The sequence below is a fragment of the Lycorma delicatula genome, chromosome 7 (assembly GCF_047948215.1).
Source record: "Lycorma delicatula isolate Av1 chromosome 7, ASM4794821v1, whole genome shotgun sequence".
Lineage (NCBI taxonomy): Eukaryota > Metazoa > Arthropoda > Insecta > Hemiptera > Fulgoridae > Lycorma > Lycorma delicatula.
Window position 1 is genome coordinate 135,763,378 of NC_134461.1, and position 18,346 is coordinate 135,781,723.

Here is an 18,346-nt window from a genome sequence, read left to right on the forward strand (position 1 = left end):
GCATTCAGTGGATTAAATAATATTATCAATAAAATAAAAAAAGGCTCTTATAAAGTTTATATTGATTACCAACAACTAAAATGAAAGTACTTCATGACGGTTGAATTTGAAATCAAATTAAAAAAATAAATATTGAGCTTAAATAAAAATACTGCTTTATAAAACTACAAATAAAAACCACAAATATATTTTTACTTTTTAACAATGATGGCAATTAGATTTTAAAGATTACAAAAAAGAAAAAGAAATATTTCACAACTTTTTCTGCTTAAAACCACACCTGATCTGTACATCAATTTTGATTTTGACAAAAAGCCAATTCTAAAAAAAACTTAAAATTATCTATTTACTATTGATAACAGAAACAGCATAAAATAAGAATTTCAAAAAGGAAACATCATGAAGAGAACAGTTCTGCAAATTTTTAAAGATAATAAAATTAGTAGCAAACCAAATTAAAGTGTATTCTCAAACAATCTAAATATCTGAAGTCACAACACACCTGTAGGTTTATCTTGTACGCTATAAATACTTTCTGGATCTTCATCAGTAGGTGGTTCGGATTCTGGCTGTAAAACATAATAATATTCAGAATCTCTAGATGCTTTGAAGTGAGGTCCATCTGTAACAAAATATAAAATAGAATTACTGTTACAGATCAAAAATTTATATCAAACTACATAAATAAGTTTTTATACAGAAGATAAGTAAAAAGTTATTATTGGAATTAAAGACATTCCCAGACAAAAGTAAAAAAAGTAATATGTCAAGCACCAAATTATAAATATCTGAAACCAAAATCCAACAGACTAATGAAAAGAGAAGAACATGAGATATGCAAAGTGAGTCAAAAGATATGAATTCCTAGATTCGAAAACATACTGTGTAGGGAAACTGAGTTTTTTGCTGGCAGGATTGTGTATCTTGCCGATGGGTGACCTTGTAGTAGAAGAATAGCACAAAATAACCGAGTAATTGAACAGAAAAATATGCATTTCTCCCAGACTCAGCATGCATTGATTGTTGAAAGTTACTTCAAAGTAATCATTTTTAAAATGTCAGGAAGACTTTAGGGTAGCTTTTCTGAATTAAAAGGTGCCTAATAAATCAATTATGTTACACATAGTTGCTAGTTTTAGAAAAACCAGTAGAATAGATGAATGTAAACAGCCAGACCAACCTATGGTTTTAAGTGATGCATCCTTGGAAAGTATCCGTGTATCCTTGCTACATTCACCAAGAAAGTCGATACGAAAACTGTGTCCACAAATCGGAGTGTCTTACAGAAGTGTTCGCAGAGCCATACAAAGAAGTTGCAACTCCACCTATATCGCATTCATATATGCGCATGAGCTTGGAGAACCTCATAAGAGGAAAAAGACTACATTAGTGTTAATGGTTTTTGCGTTTTATTCACAGCAATGTTTGTGTGTTGGATTATGTTTTCTACTGTGATAAAGCACGGTTTCACCTAATTGGCTACATAAACAGCCAGAACATATACTGGAGTTCAGAAAACCCCCACATTTTCCATAAGACATAGATAAAATCACAGAATGTTGGAGTTTGGTGAGCGATTTCACAGAAAGTTATTGTAGGTCAAATTTTTTTCAAGGAAGACAAGCCTGCAAAATTTGGGTTGTGTAATATTTTTAAACTTTTGTTAATCGATTCCTATGTATTTTTTAGTGCTGAATCCAAAAATAACCTTCAATTTTTTTCCCATCATGTCAGGATTTTTGCAAATCAATAATTTTAAAATTTGTAAAAAATTGAAAAATTGTGAAAATGTGATACTATACGACATAAAATGTTAAGACATATAATATATTCACTTTTTTGGCTTACACTATGCATTATTAAAACTAAACAGCGAGTGGTCTGAAGAAGAGGGCAGAGAGGTCTTTCGGGTTGAAGAAGTTGAGACGATGGAAGAGCTTGACTGACAGATTATGACAAGATGTAACATGTTTATTGGCAGCTATCCACGCCACTCATGCAATTACTACTATCAGTGTTGTTTCAACCACCAGCATGTGTAAATCAATTTTTTTTCCTTTGTCCATGATCCAACATGTTTTTGTAAGTGGAAAATATATTTTCAAACTATAAAGCAAACTTTCTGCACTCAAAATGACTTCAAGAGGCTGAAAAAATCCTGCAGATTCTTTTTGTTACATTTTTGGTGAGTTAATGGTAGGAAGGCAAAAAAGAAATATAACAAGTTTCGTTCGACAAGTGTACTTCATGTATTTCAGAGTGAAAGTAGGAGATCTCGACAAAACTTGGGCACCCCATTATGTTTGCTAATGCAGTGTTTTGAAAACTTACACGTGTTGAAAGACTTAGACAGTGCTTAAAGGGTAAACAAGAAGCGTTCAGATTTGGAGTTCCAATGGTGTGGCAAGAGCCATAAAATCACATTAATGATGTTACTTCTGTTCAGTTTTAATTTGAATAATAAATAATCATGTATTCAGATATACCATCTGCTTTACGCCTAGACCCTCATGGTCCAGATGTATCAGAGCCAATTCTACCAGAAAGTTTACCTAAAATAGACGGTTCCACAAGTGATTTAAATGAAGATAACATCGATGAGTACAAATCCAGAGATAGCTGTGCACCAGAGCTTTATTCACAGTCTGAACTAAATGATTTAGTTCGAGACCTACATCTGGCCAAACAAAATTCAGAATTGCTTTGTTCAAGGCTTAAAGAGAAAAACCTGCCAGCAGCTGGCACCTCATTTTCCTGGATCAGGTACAGAAAAAAGGATTTTCTTCCATGTTTTTCAGAAGAAGGAGAATTAGTCTTCTGCACTGATGTATGTGGACTTTTGACTCAATTTAACATTATGTACGAAAATACCAACTGGAGACTGTTTACAGATTCGTCCAAAAAAAAGCCCAAAGTTGTCCTTCTTCACAATGGGAATATGTATCTGTCAATATCCATAGGACACTCTGTCCATTTAAAAGAGGGTTATGATAATTTGGGAATTTAATTTCAGTAAAATTAGATATGACAATCATATGAAGATGTGTGGTGATCTCAAAATAATATCAATGCTCCTAGTACAGCAAAGGGGATACACAAAGTTTCCTTTTTTTGTGTGAATGGGATAGCAGAGATGAGAAAATAACTGGGTAAGGAAAGATTGGAAAAAAGTTTTCATTACAATCTGAAACAAAAAATGGGCTCCAAAAACCTCCCATAGATCCAAATAAAGTTCTCCTTCCACCTATGCATATAAAGTTAGACTTGTTGAAGCAATTTGTTAAAGCCTTACCAAAAGAAGGTAAATGTTTTAAATAAATCTGTGACAAATTTCCATGGCAATTTGTTAAAGCCTTATCAAAAGAAGGTAAATGTTTTAAATAAATCTGTGACAAATTTCCATGGAAATGGAAGTTACAGAAAAAGAAACCTGGGAACCTTTTAAGACATATTAACCAAGTTTCTAGGCAATAAGAAGGATCTGAACTTCAAATCAGTCATTGAGAACATACTACAGAAGTACAAAAATTTAGACTGTTCCACAGGCTTGAAGGTTCACTTCCTAAATTCTCATGTGGACTATTTTCCTGAAAATCTAGATGTCATTAGCAGAGATGGGTGAAAGATTTCATCAGGGCATGAAAGAAATGGAAAGGAGACATCAAGGAAAATAGACTACAATAATTACGGCAGACTGTTGTTGCTGGATGTTACACTGAGATGAACCCCTATAGATAATCTAGAAGAAAAAGCATGAAGCAGAGTATAGGCCATCCAAAGAAACTTCGACATGTGGAATGGAATTGTAAGTATTTTATACACATCATCATTAAGGGTGGGTGAAGAAGGGGGGGGGAGTGGTTTCCAAAGGCACGACATACTTCATAAAAATTAATTAAATAAATAAAACTAAATAAATTTAAAAATGCACTATGACAGAAATCATCTTATTTTGTGGCAATTTTCATTAGAAATTAAGGGGTCAATGCCTACGTCGCCCTCCTCTTCAGACCATTCAACTGTTTGGTAATAAGAATGCTTAAAAAAGTGCCCAAAAAGTGAATATATTATATTAATTTATTATAAAAAAAAAACCTTTTATATATTATATTGTACCACAATTTCACAATTTTTCACAAATTTTGAAATTTGCAATTTGCAAAATCTCTTGACATGATGGGGTTATTTTCGGATTCGGTGCTAAAAAATACATAAGAATTAATTATCAAAAATTAAAAAACCCAACCACTGCAGGCTTGTGTAACAGCTGAACATTACCAGGACATCATCATCCAATTTGTGGCACTGTTAATGGCTGATGAACATGACTGCTGGCTGCAGCAAGACAGTGCAACAGCACACAGTGCATGACAAAATATTAATGTGCATTAGTTCTTTGGGGAACACATCATTTCTCAAGGATTGTGGCTACCTAGATCGTCTGATTTAACTCCCCCCTTACTTTTTTCTTCGGGGACATCTGAAGGATAATGTCTATAAGAACCACCCTCATCCATTCTACCGACTCAAGTACAATATCAAAGACGAAATATCCCGCATAAGTGCAGTGACCATCCGAAAAGTAGCAACTAAAATGAAGAGACATGTTGAGGCATGTGTAGCAGCAGATGAGGACGTTAGTAGCATCTATTGTGAGAATAAATAAATATAAATACTTTTTGTTCACCTTCAAAATATAGTAGAGTATATTATGTTAATAAGATTTTTAAGAATATTAATATTATTGGATTGCATATCTTCTGGCTCACTCTATAGAATTAGTTATTTCTTATGATCTCAACGTATGTTTAATTGAGTCAATACAAATATAGTTTGAAGAATACAAAGAATATCCGATTCGATTGGTCTTCATTTACGTTTTCCAAAGACCTAAATTACCACAAAAATTATCAAAAAATTTCCTTCTTAGAAAATAAAAGAGAGAATCTCTCAGCAATTTATTTTGTAATTACACAGAACAAAATTCAAAAGAAAAATTATTTGCCAAACCCAACAGTAAATTATAGAAGCGAATAAAAATATATCTTGGGAGATAACATAAAAAAAGTGAGAATGAAAAAGTCTGATCTTCAAGGGTTATAGCATCAATCAAAAACACAACTAAAATCTATTTGAAAGTAATTAGTGGGTTTCTGTATTCTCACCTCCTTGACCGCTTATTAGATAACTGTAATATATATTTTTGTTTATCAAAAAGAAAATATGTTTAACAAATCTAAAAGAGATCTGTTGTACTTTAAAATATAATTTAATTTATTATTCTGATCAATACAAACTTTAAATTTCCTTTCTTACAATGAAATCTGGATGGTTTTAAATAAAGAATGTTATATTCAGATTACAAGAGACAAATATTAAAAATTAAAAAACACGACTGACAAGGATTGGTCTTTAACACAGGATAATTATTATGTAGGATGATAATTAAAGAGCATATGGGTGACAATTTTGTTTATAGTGTTATTTTTTTTTGTTTAAATTTTTACATTTAATATTTAACCTATGACACTCCTAGTAACATTAAAGATTCCAACGCAAAGTCATACATCTAAATTGGTTCAGCTATTGAGCTGTTACGGTGGAAAAAAACATAGATACGTACAGGGTGTCAAAGTTACCTTAGCCTAAACACAATGTGCAATAGAATAACTTGTGTGTTTGTGGAGGAGGAAGGCAACCGTCAGTAGCATTCCTGTCTAGTGCTTCGCTTGGTTGAAATAAAATAGTATTGCCTTTTGTTAAAACAGTATTTATCAATACTCCTTTCACAGTGTAAAATATAGTATTTTCATTACTACTTCCACAGCTGGTATATTTTCAGTTAGAATTATAGTGTACAGAAATAGTGTGTAATGCCTCGACCAAATCTAATTGTTGATTGGGACAGGGAGTGGCTATAAAAAGCCAAACTAAATGTATTAAATTAACGTCAACAAAAAAATTTCACAAAAAAATCCCTATACGTTCTGTTCAAAAACACAAGTTCATGTTGCTGATTTATGTGGCATATCAGTTCAAACGGTATGAAAAATTGTAACTGAAAAACATAAACTATGTGCAAATGAAAATTTCACTACACCAGGAAAATCTTGAAAAAGAATAAAGTAAAAGTTAGTATCGATGATTTTCAAAGATATACATTAAGGAACATTGTGTATAATTTTCATATACGCCATAAAAAATTACCAACGTTAAATAACTTGTTAGCGATTTTGAAAACAGAACATAAAGATTTGGATTTCAAATTTATGTGTGAAACGTTAAGAAAAATTTGACAGAATATGAATTTTCGGTGGAAAAAGACTGCTGTTAACAGAAAGTTGTTAGTGGAAAAACATGACATTCGTTCAAAAGGTATAAATTATTTGTAAAATTCATAGATATAGAAACAATGGCCAAATATATATTTTAAATAAAGTGCGTTATGAACAATTCTATTTTGACAAAATATTGGAATATTACTGCCACAGTGTTGACAGTAACACTGACACGTGCAACAACAACATGTTGCATGTTTTTGTTACACTCTTCAATGAATGCTTCTGATTTCAAAGTTCCAGAACCTGATTTTTTAAACAGACACAAAACTGAATCGTGTAAATGATAATTTGTGTAAAGTGTAAACACACTTTACACATATCATATTTGACACTCAATGATTATAACAATCGATTTTAAATTGACACAGGACATAGAAAACACATCTGGAAACTCGTAAGCATGCAGGACTACCACTTTGTGAACTTTAAACTTCTCTTTGAAAATCTGTTTCATTACTTTTTGGCCCTCATATAAAACACTAAGAATATGAAAAGAAAAAATTTACTCATTTAAAATTTTTGCTTAAATCAGTTAATACACGCAAAATTAAGAAATCAATACCTAAAAATTATAACCGATTGGGATAAAGTCTCAAACAGTGCCCAAAAAAATAAAAGGAGAGGTTCGTTATGGTTGGGATGCAGCTGGAACTGTCAAAACTAGTTACGAGCCACAGTAGTGTTAATATTACCATATTTTTATATTTTTGTAATGCTGTATAAGTAGTGAAATAGTACATTTATGTAAATATATATTTTGTTGTTTATTACGAGAATTTAGCAATTTAAAAAAAAAAAAATTATATATATATATATATATATTATGTAGTCACATAACTTTGGCCAGCTAGTTCACAGGGATTTCAATTTTGGTTTTATTATTGATTTTAATTTTGATTTAAAATTTAATTTAAAAATTGTTAGTTTTATTTCTGTTTTGATTTTAATTTGGTAAAGGATATTTTAACTATGTAAAATTTTAAATCTTATATATAGTATAGGATTTTTAATTTCAATTTTAATGTGTAATTTAGTATGAATGATTTGAAAAATTATATAAAGCAACTGATGATGCGAGGACTCACAAAGCGCTCTTGCTTGAATTATGGAATAAGGTAGGTGTCATCCTATTTTATTATTTTGTACTTCGGTAGATTGGATAAATATAATTTGTTTAGTGCAGAGGAATATGATTTTTGAAAGCAGCGATTTTTAGAAATATATATATATATATATATATATATATAAAATATCAAAAATATTAAATTCTTTGCTTAATTTGAGTGTGTTAATGACATTTTTTATGATAAATAGTCCATCATTTGGTATAACAAAATAACAGTTTTTTAACAATATTGTTTGTACTCTGCTTTTTCTGGTGAAATGTGTTTAATTATGGTTGCATTTGTTTTCTTTCAGAAACAGAAATTGTTGAATACCTTGTTAAGATTAATTTTTTTGTATCGTATAATAATACAAAAAAAATTATATTTGTTGTCTTGGATTATTATTCTTTTTATTGTCGTCATTGTCGCCCTCAATAATGTCATGTCGTCATTATTATTATTATTATTATCATTACTATTGTTGTTATGCATAGATACATATTATTTAATTTATTACTTGTCTGTATTTATTAAACATTATGTGTAGGTGTTTTGTGTTAATTTAAAATAGTTTTTTTTAAACTATTATTATAAAAAGATATGGGAAATTAAGACAGAATAGTTTTTAATTGTTAAAATAATACCTGCAGTTGTGGCAGTTTTATGGACTAACACAGTGTATTGAAAAACAATCTTGCCTTAAAATTTCATGAAGAAAATGTAAATTATCTATTAAGACAGACTGTAAATAATATATAAAGTACATATGAAATAATAAATCTATGTAAATATATTTCTGTGGTTTATTAAAAAAAATTTAGTGTGATTAATACACAGATTATTTTATTACTGTTGTTTTTAATCAAAATGTATATAAATATCAAATCTTTTAATTAATCTGTGTTCAATGATTACATTTTTGATATTAAATAGTCATCATATGATACATATGAAACATACAACAGAAAACTTAAATATTTGAATATAAACAGTCAGTCCTAAGAAATTGTAAAACATTTGATAACATTGTCTCATTGTTTCCTCAGATATTTCAGAAGTTTACCACTAGTTTAAACTTCAGATGCGTTGCCATATTACAGACACAATCCACAAGAATATGGTGTACAGTTAGTCGGCAGTCACAGCAAATACGAGGGTTATTTTTTTTCAAGGTCCGATTGGTCACGACATTAAAACCACAGTGAAAATAAAATATTTTTTATTTGTAACAAGTACTTACATAGTTACACTATTTCTCTACATAGTTGCCACTCTGATTTAGACATTTGTCGTAGCGTGGTACCAACTTTCCAATACCCTCGTCATAGAACAGAGCCGCCTATGTTTTCAGCCATGTTTCTACGCTGGTAGAAACATTCCTTACAATATCCCGTGAATGATTATCAAAAGGTACATTTCAAACACTTCATCCTGAATTAAAAATTATTCTAACTAGTTTTTAATGTAATCTAGATGAGCATTTATAATACTGATATGTGATCTCATCAGCCGGCCTCGTATTTACAATGGCAAGATGCAAAATCAAAAACACCTTTACATCAGAAGAGAGGCTGAGTATCACTTTAATGTAGTAATGTTTTAACAAAATATATCTTTCAAACTCTCATAATTAAAAAATTCTTTTATTTGGATATTTGTTAAACAAAAATCTTGTTAAACAACCATTCCTTCATTTCTAAATGATTATTCATTTTCATTAATTTTTTAATTCATTGAAATTTCATTCTTAGGTTTTACAGTATATAATTATTTTTAAATGCACATGCAATAAAACTAATTAAGAACATAATGAAAAAAAAGTCAACATTGAAAAATATATTTTAATGGAAAAACAAGAATTTCTTTAATAATATGTTAAAGAAAAAAACACAGTAAATACTGCAGTAATCCTCCAACTTACATGAAGAGAAAGAACGTTTAATCGCTTTTAAAAAACCCAGACTGAACAATTTTTTAACATTCTTCAACCACATACACAAATGCGCACTCTCATATGAATCCGAAATACTGTAATATAAAACAGTTGAGAGGGGGTTTAAAAACAGTAAACAGTGAGACCTCTATAAAATGGAACCTCCTCAAAATGTATGATTTCCCAAATCCCGATATATTTTTGCAGATATTAATCTCTTCAAGACAGAAAACTCGCAATATGGAAATGGAAAGGAACTTATATTTTACTTTTAATTTTACGTATTAATCTTGTCCCATAAGACAGAAAGGAAATTAAAAAAAAGATTGTACATCAACACAATTCATGAATTATAAATCCAGTAGAGATTATTATTATTGTACAGTACTGTAACTGTTGTTTATCTAACAATCAACTTTCAGGTGAGGATACAGATGTAAACACAAGAAATAGTTATAGACCGGAAAAATAAAATTAAAGAAATAACCGCAGGTTATGAACCAAAAAATATCAAAAATTATGATGAAACCGGTTTATTTTTTCAAGCTTTACCGAACAGATCACTGTGTTTCAAAAATCAAAAGTATATTAGAGGCAAACAATCCAAAGCAAGGCTGTTTTCTGGTGTGCAATTTTTCAGATGGCACATTGCTTAAACCGTTGGCAAATAGGTAAATCTTGGAAGCCTTCAAAAATGTTGTTCAGTTACTACTGGAATGGTACGCAAATAAAAAGTCTAAGATGATTATAACGGAAAATGGCTATATAATTTAAATGAAAAAATGGTTGGTGAAAATAAAAATATTCGAGTGTTATTAGAAAATTTGTCGTGTCACCTTCATGGAAATTATTCTAACACAAAACTTGTGTTCTTTCCTCCAAACACAACTAGTGTAACTCAACCGATGGATTAGGGGGTTATTAAATCATAAAAATTAATTATCAGAAACATATTCTGAAGTTGCTAGTTGTCAATATGGATTCATGTTCATCTGCTCAAGAACTGACACATAAAATTACTGTTCTGGATGCACTAAGGTGACTCTTCATCATACAAACAAATTACAAATAACTGTATTAAAAATGCATTTAAAGCTGGTTTCTGCACGGAAACCAATAATGATTATGTTCCTGATGCATGTATTTTACACAGTACAATACTGTGCGTAGTTGAATTTCTTTTGCATAGAAAGCGGTCAAACATTACATTGATTCATGCTGAAAAATACACGGGTGTTGATAGTGATTTGGTAACTGAAGAAGAATTCAGACTGTAGATGAAATTTTTTGTCTGAAACTAGTCATTAACAAAAGTTCAGAAGAAGAAGGACACGGAGAAGACACAGAAAACAAAATTAATAGTTTAGGAGAAGCATTTAATATGGTGGACAGCTATATATTCGCGATTCGTATAAACAGCGATGATTTACGACAGAATATGTTAACCGCTAGAATACATTATTAAAAACTAAAGTTCCAAGAGTAAATTATTGAAATAGAAAACTCTACTTGACTCTTTTAGAAATTGATTTTATTTTAGAATTAGTGTCAGACCTTGTGTTTTAGGCTAAATGAATTTTTTCTATTTACTTGTATTACTGAAGTGTAAACTTGAAGTGAAGTGTATGAATTATTGAAAATGAAGGTTCCAAGGGTAAGTTATTGACACAAAACTGTACTTGATTATTTCAGAAAATTATTTTATTTTATTTTTGGACTAATTATATGTCTTCTAATTAAAAGTAACTTAAGTAAAAGATTACTAACTTGTAAAAACATAAAACACCCTCCTTTTAGTGTAACTGAACAATTTTGAAAATTAGTGGTTAATGTTCTCTATATGTAGTTTAATTTCCATATTATTCCAAATGTTTATCACGTCTAACTTCATTTTACATTTGTATAATTCGCACAGGACCTCACAATAAATTAACCCGATTTTTAAAAACTCTGCAAGACGGAAACCTCTTCAAACCGGAATTCTTACTTGGTCCCGTCAGATTCTGTTTTGGGAAGGTTTTACTGTATATGCAAACATCCTACTACAACACGATATGATGTACTGCAAGCTGAAAACCTATCATTCACATTAAAACACACAGTCATTATTTTAAAACAGAACAACATAATATTAATTTAAAAGAATACATACCGTCATCACTACCAGGAGGGTTGCTTCTTTTCCTGAATATTGATGTGTTTGTAGATGAATATGATGTCGATGCTAGTAACACCAACAAAACTTATTAAAAAAAATCAAAATATACACTAAATAAATATTCATTAAAAAAAATCACAGATGTTAAAACCATAAATCATTGGATCATCTCCTTTAACACATATGTTACTTCTCTCTGTATCTGTATGTTTATTTTACTGTACTTTAAACTACATTTTTGTTCCTTTTTTTCATTTTGGATTATCAAGATATTTTAATCTATTTGTCATACAGACCAATTCCTTCTATACAATTTGAAATATTAACTTTTAAATGTTTGAAAAACAAAATGCGTTTCAAAAAACACTACTTTTAAAATAAGGTTGTTTAAGATAAAGTCTACAGTACAGATGGCAACGCTACAATACAATTAAGGTTAAAATAACTTTGTTTTACACTAGTATTACTTGAGTAATCATTCGTCTACATTATATCGCTTATGTTATTCCCCAAGAATGGGCAAAACCTGTGCTTACATAAATTAAGGTGTTAATGTTTATTCCATTACTATGTAATAATTTTGATGAAAATTCATTTTGGAAATTATTTACTTATTTTCAACAAAAAAATTAACACTGTTTCTACACATACCATTTTATACTTTTATTCACAGCATAACCCATTTACACATTTTAATAATGCAACCTTTCTCTGTTAACCTGTTTACTTTAAAACTCATTATTTTGAACAGGAGGTTTTCAATTCAACCCATATTTTAGTTTGGTACTATCCATTAACCAGGAGAGCCAGCCAGCAACTTCATTATTGGTATTTAATGTAATATATGTAAAATACAATACTTACAAGTACGCTATTGTGGAGGAATAAATTTCAAGCCCAAATAGGGTTTGACCTGAAACTGTTTGGATGAAAGGCAGAGACACTATCGCTCTACCGCAAATGCCGATGTAGAGTTTTTATAAATACTAAATATAATTTACAAAATAATAAATTTTTAACTTAAAAAAAAAATGACTCTAATCAACGATTTGTTTTTTCTAATGTATGTAATGAAACAAACATATGTACTGGATTGTCACCAACAAAGATTAAAACAATAACTCGAAATCCAGAATGTTATCAGATTACTTTTCTGAGTCTAAGTCAAATATTAGAAAAAAACCCATTTAGTCCAATCTATTGATGTAGATTAGGACAAGAAATTGATAACTTAAAAGAAAAGGTTTGTGGTAAGCTTAAGACATTCATAAAGAATCATTCAATGAGCAAATATGTACTGAACTACACGTAAGAAAAATGAAGGGGAAAAATCCCCTTCAGAGAATAAGATAGAAGTATGCATTATTATCTCTATTTAGAAATAATAAACATCATGACAAAAGTAAAGCAGATGAAAAGTTCAAAAAAATTGAGCTTACTAACATTGTAAGGTTGGACAAAGAAGCAAAAAAACAAAATAAGGCCTGTAAAAGGTGTGCTTCCAAATAAAATAGTACTTGCCGGTTATCTGGACTACCCTCCCATTACCCAATGAACAAACCTGTTTAATTTAATTTCAATTCACTTCTGTGTAACAGGTAAGAAAGTCATAATACGTAAGCTGTTTATAAGTTAACCTCCAGTCGGCTGTCATAAACCAAACTGTTTTTTACAACAACATTGTGCTTAAGCAGCAAACTTCGGCTAAGCTTAAATTTCAACATAGGCAGTCACCACTTTGTTCAGTAGAGTACATGGTGAAATATAGAGATGATTGTTGCGACTCCTGCCAACTAGAAGGTATATAGCGTAATTCATTTTATTCAAGCAGAAGAAACATCTGCAGCCAAGATTCACAGTTGGCTGAAAATAATTTACGGTAGTAATGAGTAATGGTTCAAGGAAGAGCAAACTAATGTCAACAAGGAAGTAAAAGGGCGACATTCCATTGTAAGTGATGATCTTGAAAAACTGAACATTCTGTTCATGATAAATTGTGCTTCACAATTTGAACTTTTGTGTGAAAATTTTCTCACATTTCAAAGTCCACTCATCACAGAATTCTTACAATTGCCTTTTTTTAAATACTAGGCATGAAACAACTTACAAATACTCATGAAAGGGTAAGCACTGACTTTTCTTCAGCAATACCAGAATAAAGGAAGAGAATTTCTTGACAATACTGTTACTGTAGACAAGAAAGGGATTCGATTTATCTATAATGAAATAAAAGAATAGTCCAGGATAGTGGATGTGCAAACACCAACATGCACTTGCCAAAAAATTCAAACACATCAATCTGAACAAAAATGATGGCTACCGTGTTGAGCATAAAAAAATTTTATTGGTGAAATTAATGAAGCCAGGTACAGCAATAACTACAGATATTTACTGTGAAACATTGACAAAGGCTTAGAAGAGGAATGCAGAATAAATAGCTTACAAGGAATGCTAAGAAAGGGAGACTGTTTTTCGTCGCTAACATCAAAAGTGAACTAAACAAGTGACAGATTTTTTACCATCCCCTTTGGCACAGCCCTGATTTGGCACTGTCTGATCTTTATCGGTTGATAAAGACAGAATTGAAGAACTGGCTGAAGGATGAGGTCAAAAAGTGTTTGGGTACTTTGGTAATGCTTTTAGAGGACAAACTGGTGTCACGATATGAAAAACAGTGAAATTTCAATTTTGGTAACTTTTCAAGAGGCAAGGATAGCATACACAGATTGAATTTTTTTTTATATGTAGGTATATGTTAGTAGTTTTACCGTATATAATATTAATAATAATAATAAAAAAATTTGTGTATAGCACTAACCCCTTGCAGCACTTATTTATCGAGTCAAAATGGTATTGCTTTTAACAGGTTTTTCATGATTTTTGAGAGGTTGTAATTTTTTTATTAGTGCAATACACAATTTTTTTTATTTGCCATAAACAACTACAAAAACACTGCAAGTTGCAAAAATTTAAGATTTTTATCACCAGCCCCATCAGAGTTATTTGAAGCCAAAATTTAAAATTTAAAAAAAAATTAGTTTTCAAAAATTCATTAAAATTTACGGGTAATATATCACCATTAATATTATTTACGGTAAAACTATTAACATATACCTACATATAAAAAAAAAAATCAAACTGTGTATATGCTATCCCTGCCTCTTGAAAAAAATTATCAAAAGTGAAATTTCATCGTTTTTCATGTTCAATTTTATTGGCAATTTTCTCATAGAAAGAGAGATAGGTAAATAAGCCATTGAACCAATCTTTTACCTTGAGAACATATGATTAAACTGAATTTTGTTTCATCCTTCCGGACCAATATTTTTTTTAGTTATGATTTTTTCTGTAAACCCTTAACAATCACAAAAAATAGATGTGCATATGTAACAAAAATGGCCACCACAACTAAACTGCTTAAATAAAAAATTTAAAAAAAAGTTTTAAGATCCTGAAACATGTAGGAAAAGAGTGGGTAGGTTTCAATCTTATTTTAATTTGCCAAGCGACCACCAACTTATGTTTTTTGGGGTCACTTCAAATTGGATTGATCTTTACACAACTTTTTATTATACAATTAGCAATATGAGATTGCAGGATCTACTACAATTCTGATGAAAGATCTGTTGAATTATCACAAATGAGACATTTTACAAATGTAAGAATAAGTACAAAATTAACTTGAAATTTGGTTTGTCAAGGCATCATGAAATCATGTAACAATCGGCAAGTTATCAGTCAGAGTTCAGGGAAACCCACAGTGAAAAGATATTACTAAGTGCTTTAAATAGGTTGTAATTAAATAGCGACAGGTGAACTTATTGTGGCTGCGTTTATAGATTTGACTACAGTATTTGAAACTGTAAACTGTGATTTACTACTACAAACCCATTATCAATTGGTATTAAGCTGGTTTAAAAATTATTTTAAGGATAGTACTGATTTTTCCAAATTAGTATCATAACTTAAATAATTTCAAATAAAATTAACAGTATTAAGCTTTGAGTCCAGCAAGTTAATAGTATTTTGGGTCCTTTATTATTTACATTTACAAATATGATTTAAGAAATAAAACTTTTGTTTAAAATAACATGACTTGATAAAAATAAAGAAAACTTACCAACCATAAACATACCAATTTACATAAAAGGAGCTATCTCAGTAAATGCATTATCTTCATCGTATGTTAAATCCCACAGTTTTAACTATATAAAAGTTTTAAATTAATGCATGACAAAGGTATGCATTCTCCAAGATAGTATTTTTAATGCTGTTAGTGAATCCTTTTATTAGTACTTTTATGTACATAAAAGGTACTTTATATGTAAATTAATAAAATTTATATAATTAATACATTATTAATATAAAACATTAATTAATTACTTATTTATAATTAAATTTTTATTTTAATATAAATTTACATTATTTATATAATGTGTTTATTAATATAGTAATAATTTATTAAGTTAATATAATTTATGTAATCAATAAAGAGGAGGATGTTGTTAATTTGGTATGTTATGGGTAGTTTCTGTTGTTAATAGGAATCAACAATTGCAAATCCAAAATAAATATCCTTCTCAGCCAAATAGCTGAAAACTTCAAATCTAATGTAGTCATTCATAATTATGAAGCTAAATACAAAAATAATTTATGTTATCAATAAAAAAAAAAAAATGTTAAATAAGTTTTTTTAGAGATTGGGTAACTGTAAATACGTTACACTAACCTATGATTTTTATGAAATTAGGAATATACCTTATTTACGACTAAATAATACTTTGGTTTAGTGAAATTAAGTTAAAAATGAGATTATATTCACTTTAGACTAAATTCAATTTAAGGTTAAGTTTAAGGTGTGGGTTTCGGTAAATGAGCAATATACATTACTTACCTTTGTATTGCTCGGTTACTTACCGAGTAAATAACTTTGTTTAACTGAAATTTAATTGAATTAAGTAAGGTTTAGGTCAAGGTAATTTTATTTTTATCTTATTTATTGACTGATGAATCCACAGAAGCTTACAAAAGAAGCTTGTACGTTGTAATGTGCAACGGAAATCTGTAGCATATGAAAAATGCCATGCCTGATCGAAATTCAAACCCAGGACCTCTAGATGAAACACCGAGCCATGGCCAATTGTTAGACTGAGTACATAATTGTATTCAATAACTCTGAAGATAACATATATTACACTTGTTCAATGCTGAATTGTGAAATTCTTGGTGAGAGTACTGTGTAACTTATGAGAAACACAACTTAAGTGAAAGGGATTTCTGAAGAAAATTTCAATTATAACAAAAAACTTAGCGCTAAATAAGGTATATTCCAAATTACATCAAAATCAGAGCTGAGTTCATAATTGTATAAAATCACCAAAATCTGTGAATTTTAAATGAGAAATTGAACAGTATATCATTAACAAGTACAATCATGAAATAGCTATTACAACTATTAATCTATTAATTTTTTTATTTAAAGTATAATTAGTAACATATTACAAGTCAGTAAATACAAGCAGTATGAAGAAATAAAAAGTAATAATTGTGAAACAATTGAAAGTTATAAGGAAATTATAAGTAATTGAGGTAATACTGAGAAATTACTTGATCAAGATCAACATTTATCAAGTGTCAGAAATGTAAAATAAATTATAAACTTGTAACTGAACAAGTTACCACAACAAATAAAACTAACCGATTAGGGACCTTGCATTGGTCACTGCTGTCCAAATCTGCTTTCTGATTCTAGATTTAGTGTTTTCGTGATCCTAAGCAAGTCTACCATGGTATATAAGTATAAAATATTGACATCGATCAAGTAATTAATTGCTCAGTTTTATCATAATTGAAGTTGCTATTATATAACTGAATAAATACACATATAAACATAAGTAAATTAATTCAATAAATTAACCTCAGTATTAAACAAAAACAGAATTATAAACAATTAAACATATCATTCTTAAACAACATCCTATGAAAAAAATGTATAATTCTAATTTACCAGTGCTAATTGACATGGACAATCCAATATTTATTAAAAAAAACTGGCCAAATTGATATAATAACTCAAAATTAAGGATAATACATCTTTTTTTTTTAATTTACGGCTATGAAACTTAGAAATTACTGCTTCTAAATTAACTAATTATATAAAGAATAATTTATATATTGTATTACTTGATAAATCTAAACATTTTCCAATATATCTTCTGTAATGTATTTCACTTAATGAATTAATGTACGACATTTAAATTAAAAAGGTTCCATAAAAGTTTATTAAATTTACAAGAAACAAACATTAAAAACAAAATAATACTTTAACACATTAGATTCTTCATCTACAACCGAAAAAATTAATCTCAAATTCACTATCAAAACTAACCTCATACATTACTTAACTACAACAATCTGTTAATATATTTCTTTTAAGTAACAATTTTATCCGTTGCACAACATACAAGATTCAGTAAATAATGTAGTTTCAATTTTAATGACTTTCAAGACAATAAATTCAAACAAATTTAGTCAGAAAATATATCAAATTGCGTTATCAAAGTTAATTACCAAATAACTGATGAAACAATAACAATATATCATTATAAATAAATATTATATGATAACGAATAAAAATTCTAATCTTTACCTGCCATAATCATAGACTGAGTTGTTACACAATTGTACAACACAACCAAAACATTTTCAATAACAAAGACAGGTTTGAACATGTTCACCAACTAGTAACGCATTATTACTTAATGCCTCTCTTTTCCTCACGACCACCATCACTAAACGTCACATAGAA

General features: G+C 29.4%; 1 protein-coding gene across 1 annotated transcript in view; it reads right to left on the reverse strand.

Moving 5' to 3' along the window:
• LOC142328236 (PTS-dependent dihydroxyacetone kinase 1, dihydroxyacetone-binding subunit DhaK-like) overlaps positions 1 to 18,340 on the reverse strand; it is a 128,964-nt gene extending 110,624 nt beyond the window's left edge. Inside the window, exons 1-3 of the mRNA XM_075371852.1 lie at positions 18,188 to 18,340; positions 11,533 to 11,604; positions 503 to 622 (exon numbers count right to left, since the gene is read on the reverse strand). Of these exons, the coding sequence (XP_075227967.1) occupies positions 503 to 622; positions 11,533 to 11,604; positions 18,188 to 18,269 (274 nt within the window). The 5' untranslated portion in view covers positions 18,270 to 18,340. The remainder of the gene's footprint in view (positions 1 to 502; positions 623 to 11,532; positions 11,605 to 18,187) is intronic.
• Positions 18,341 to 18,346: the final 6 nt, after the last annotated feature.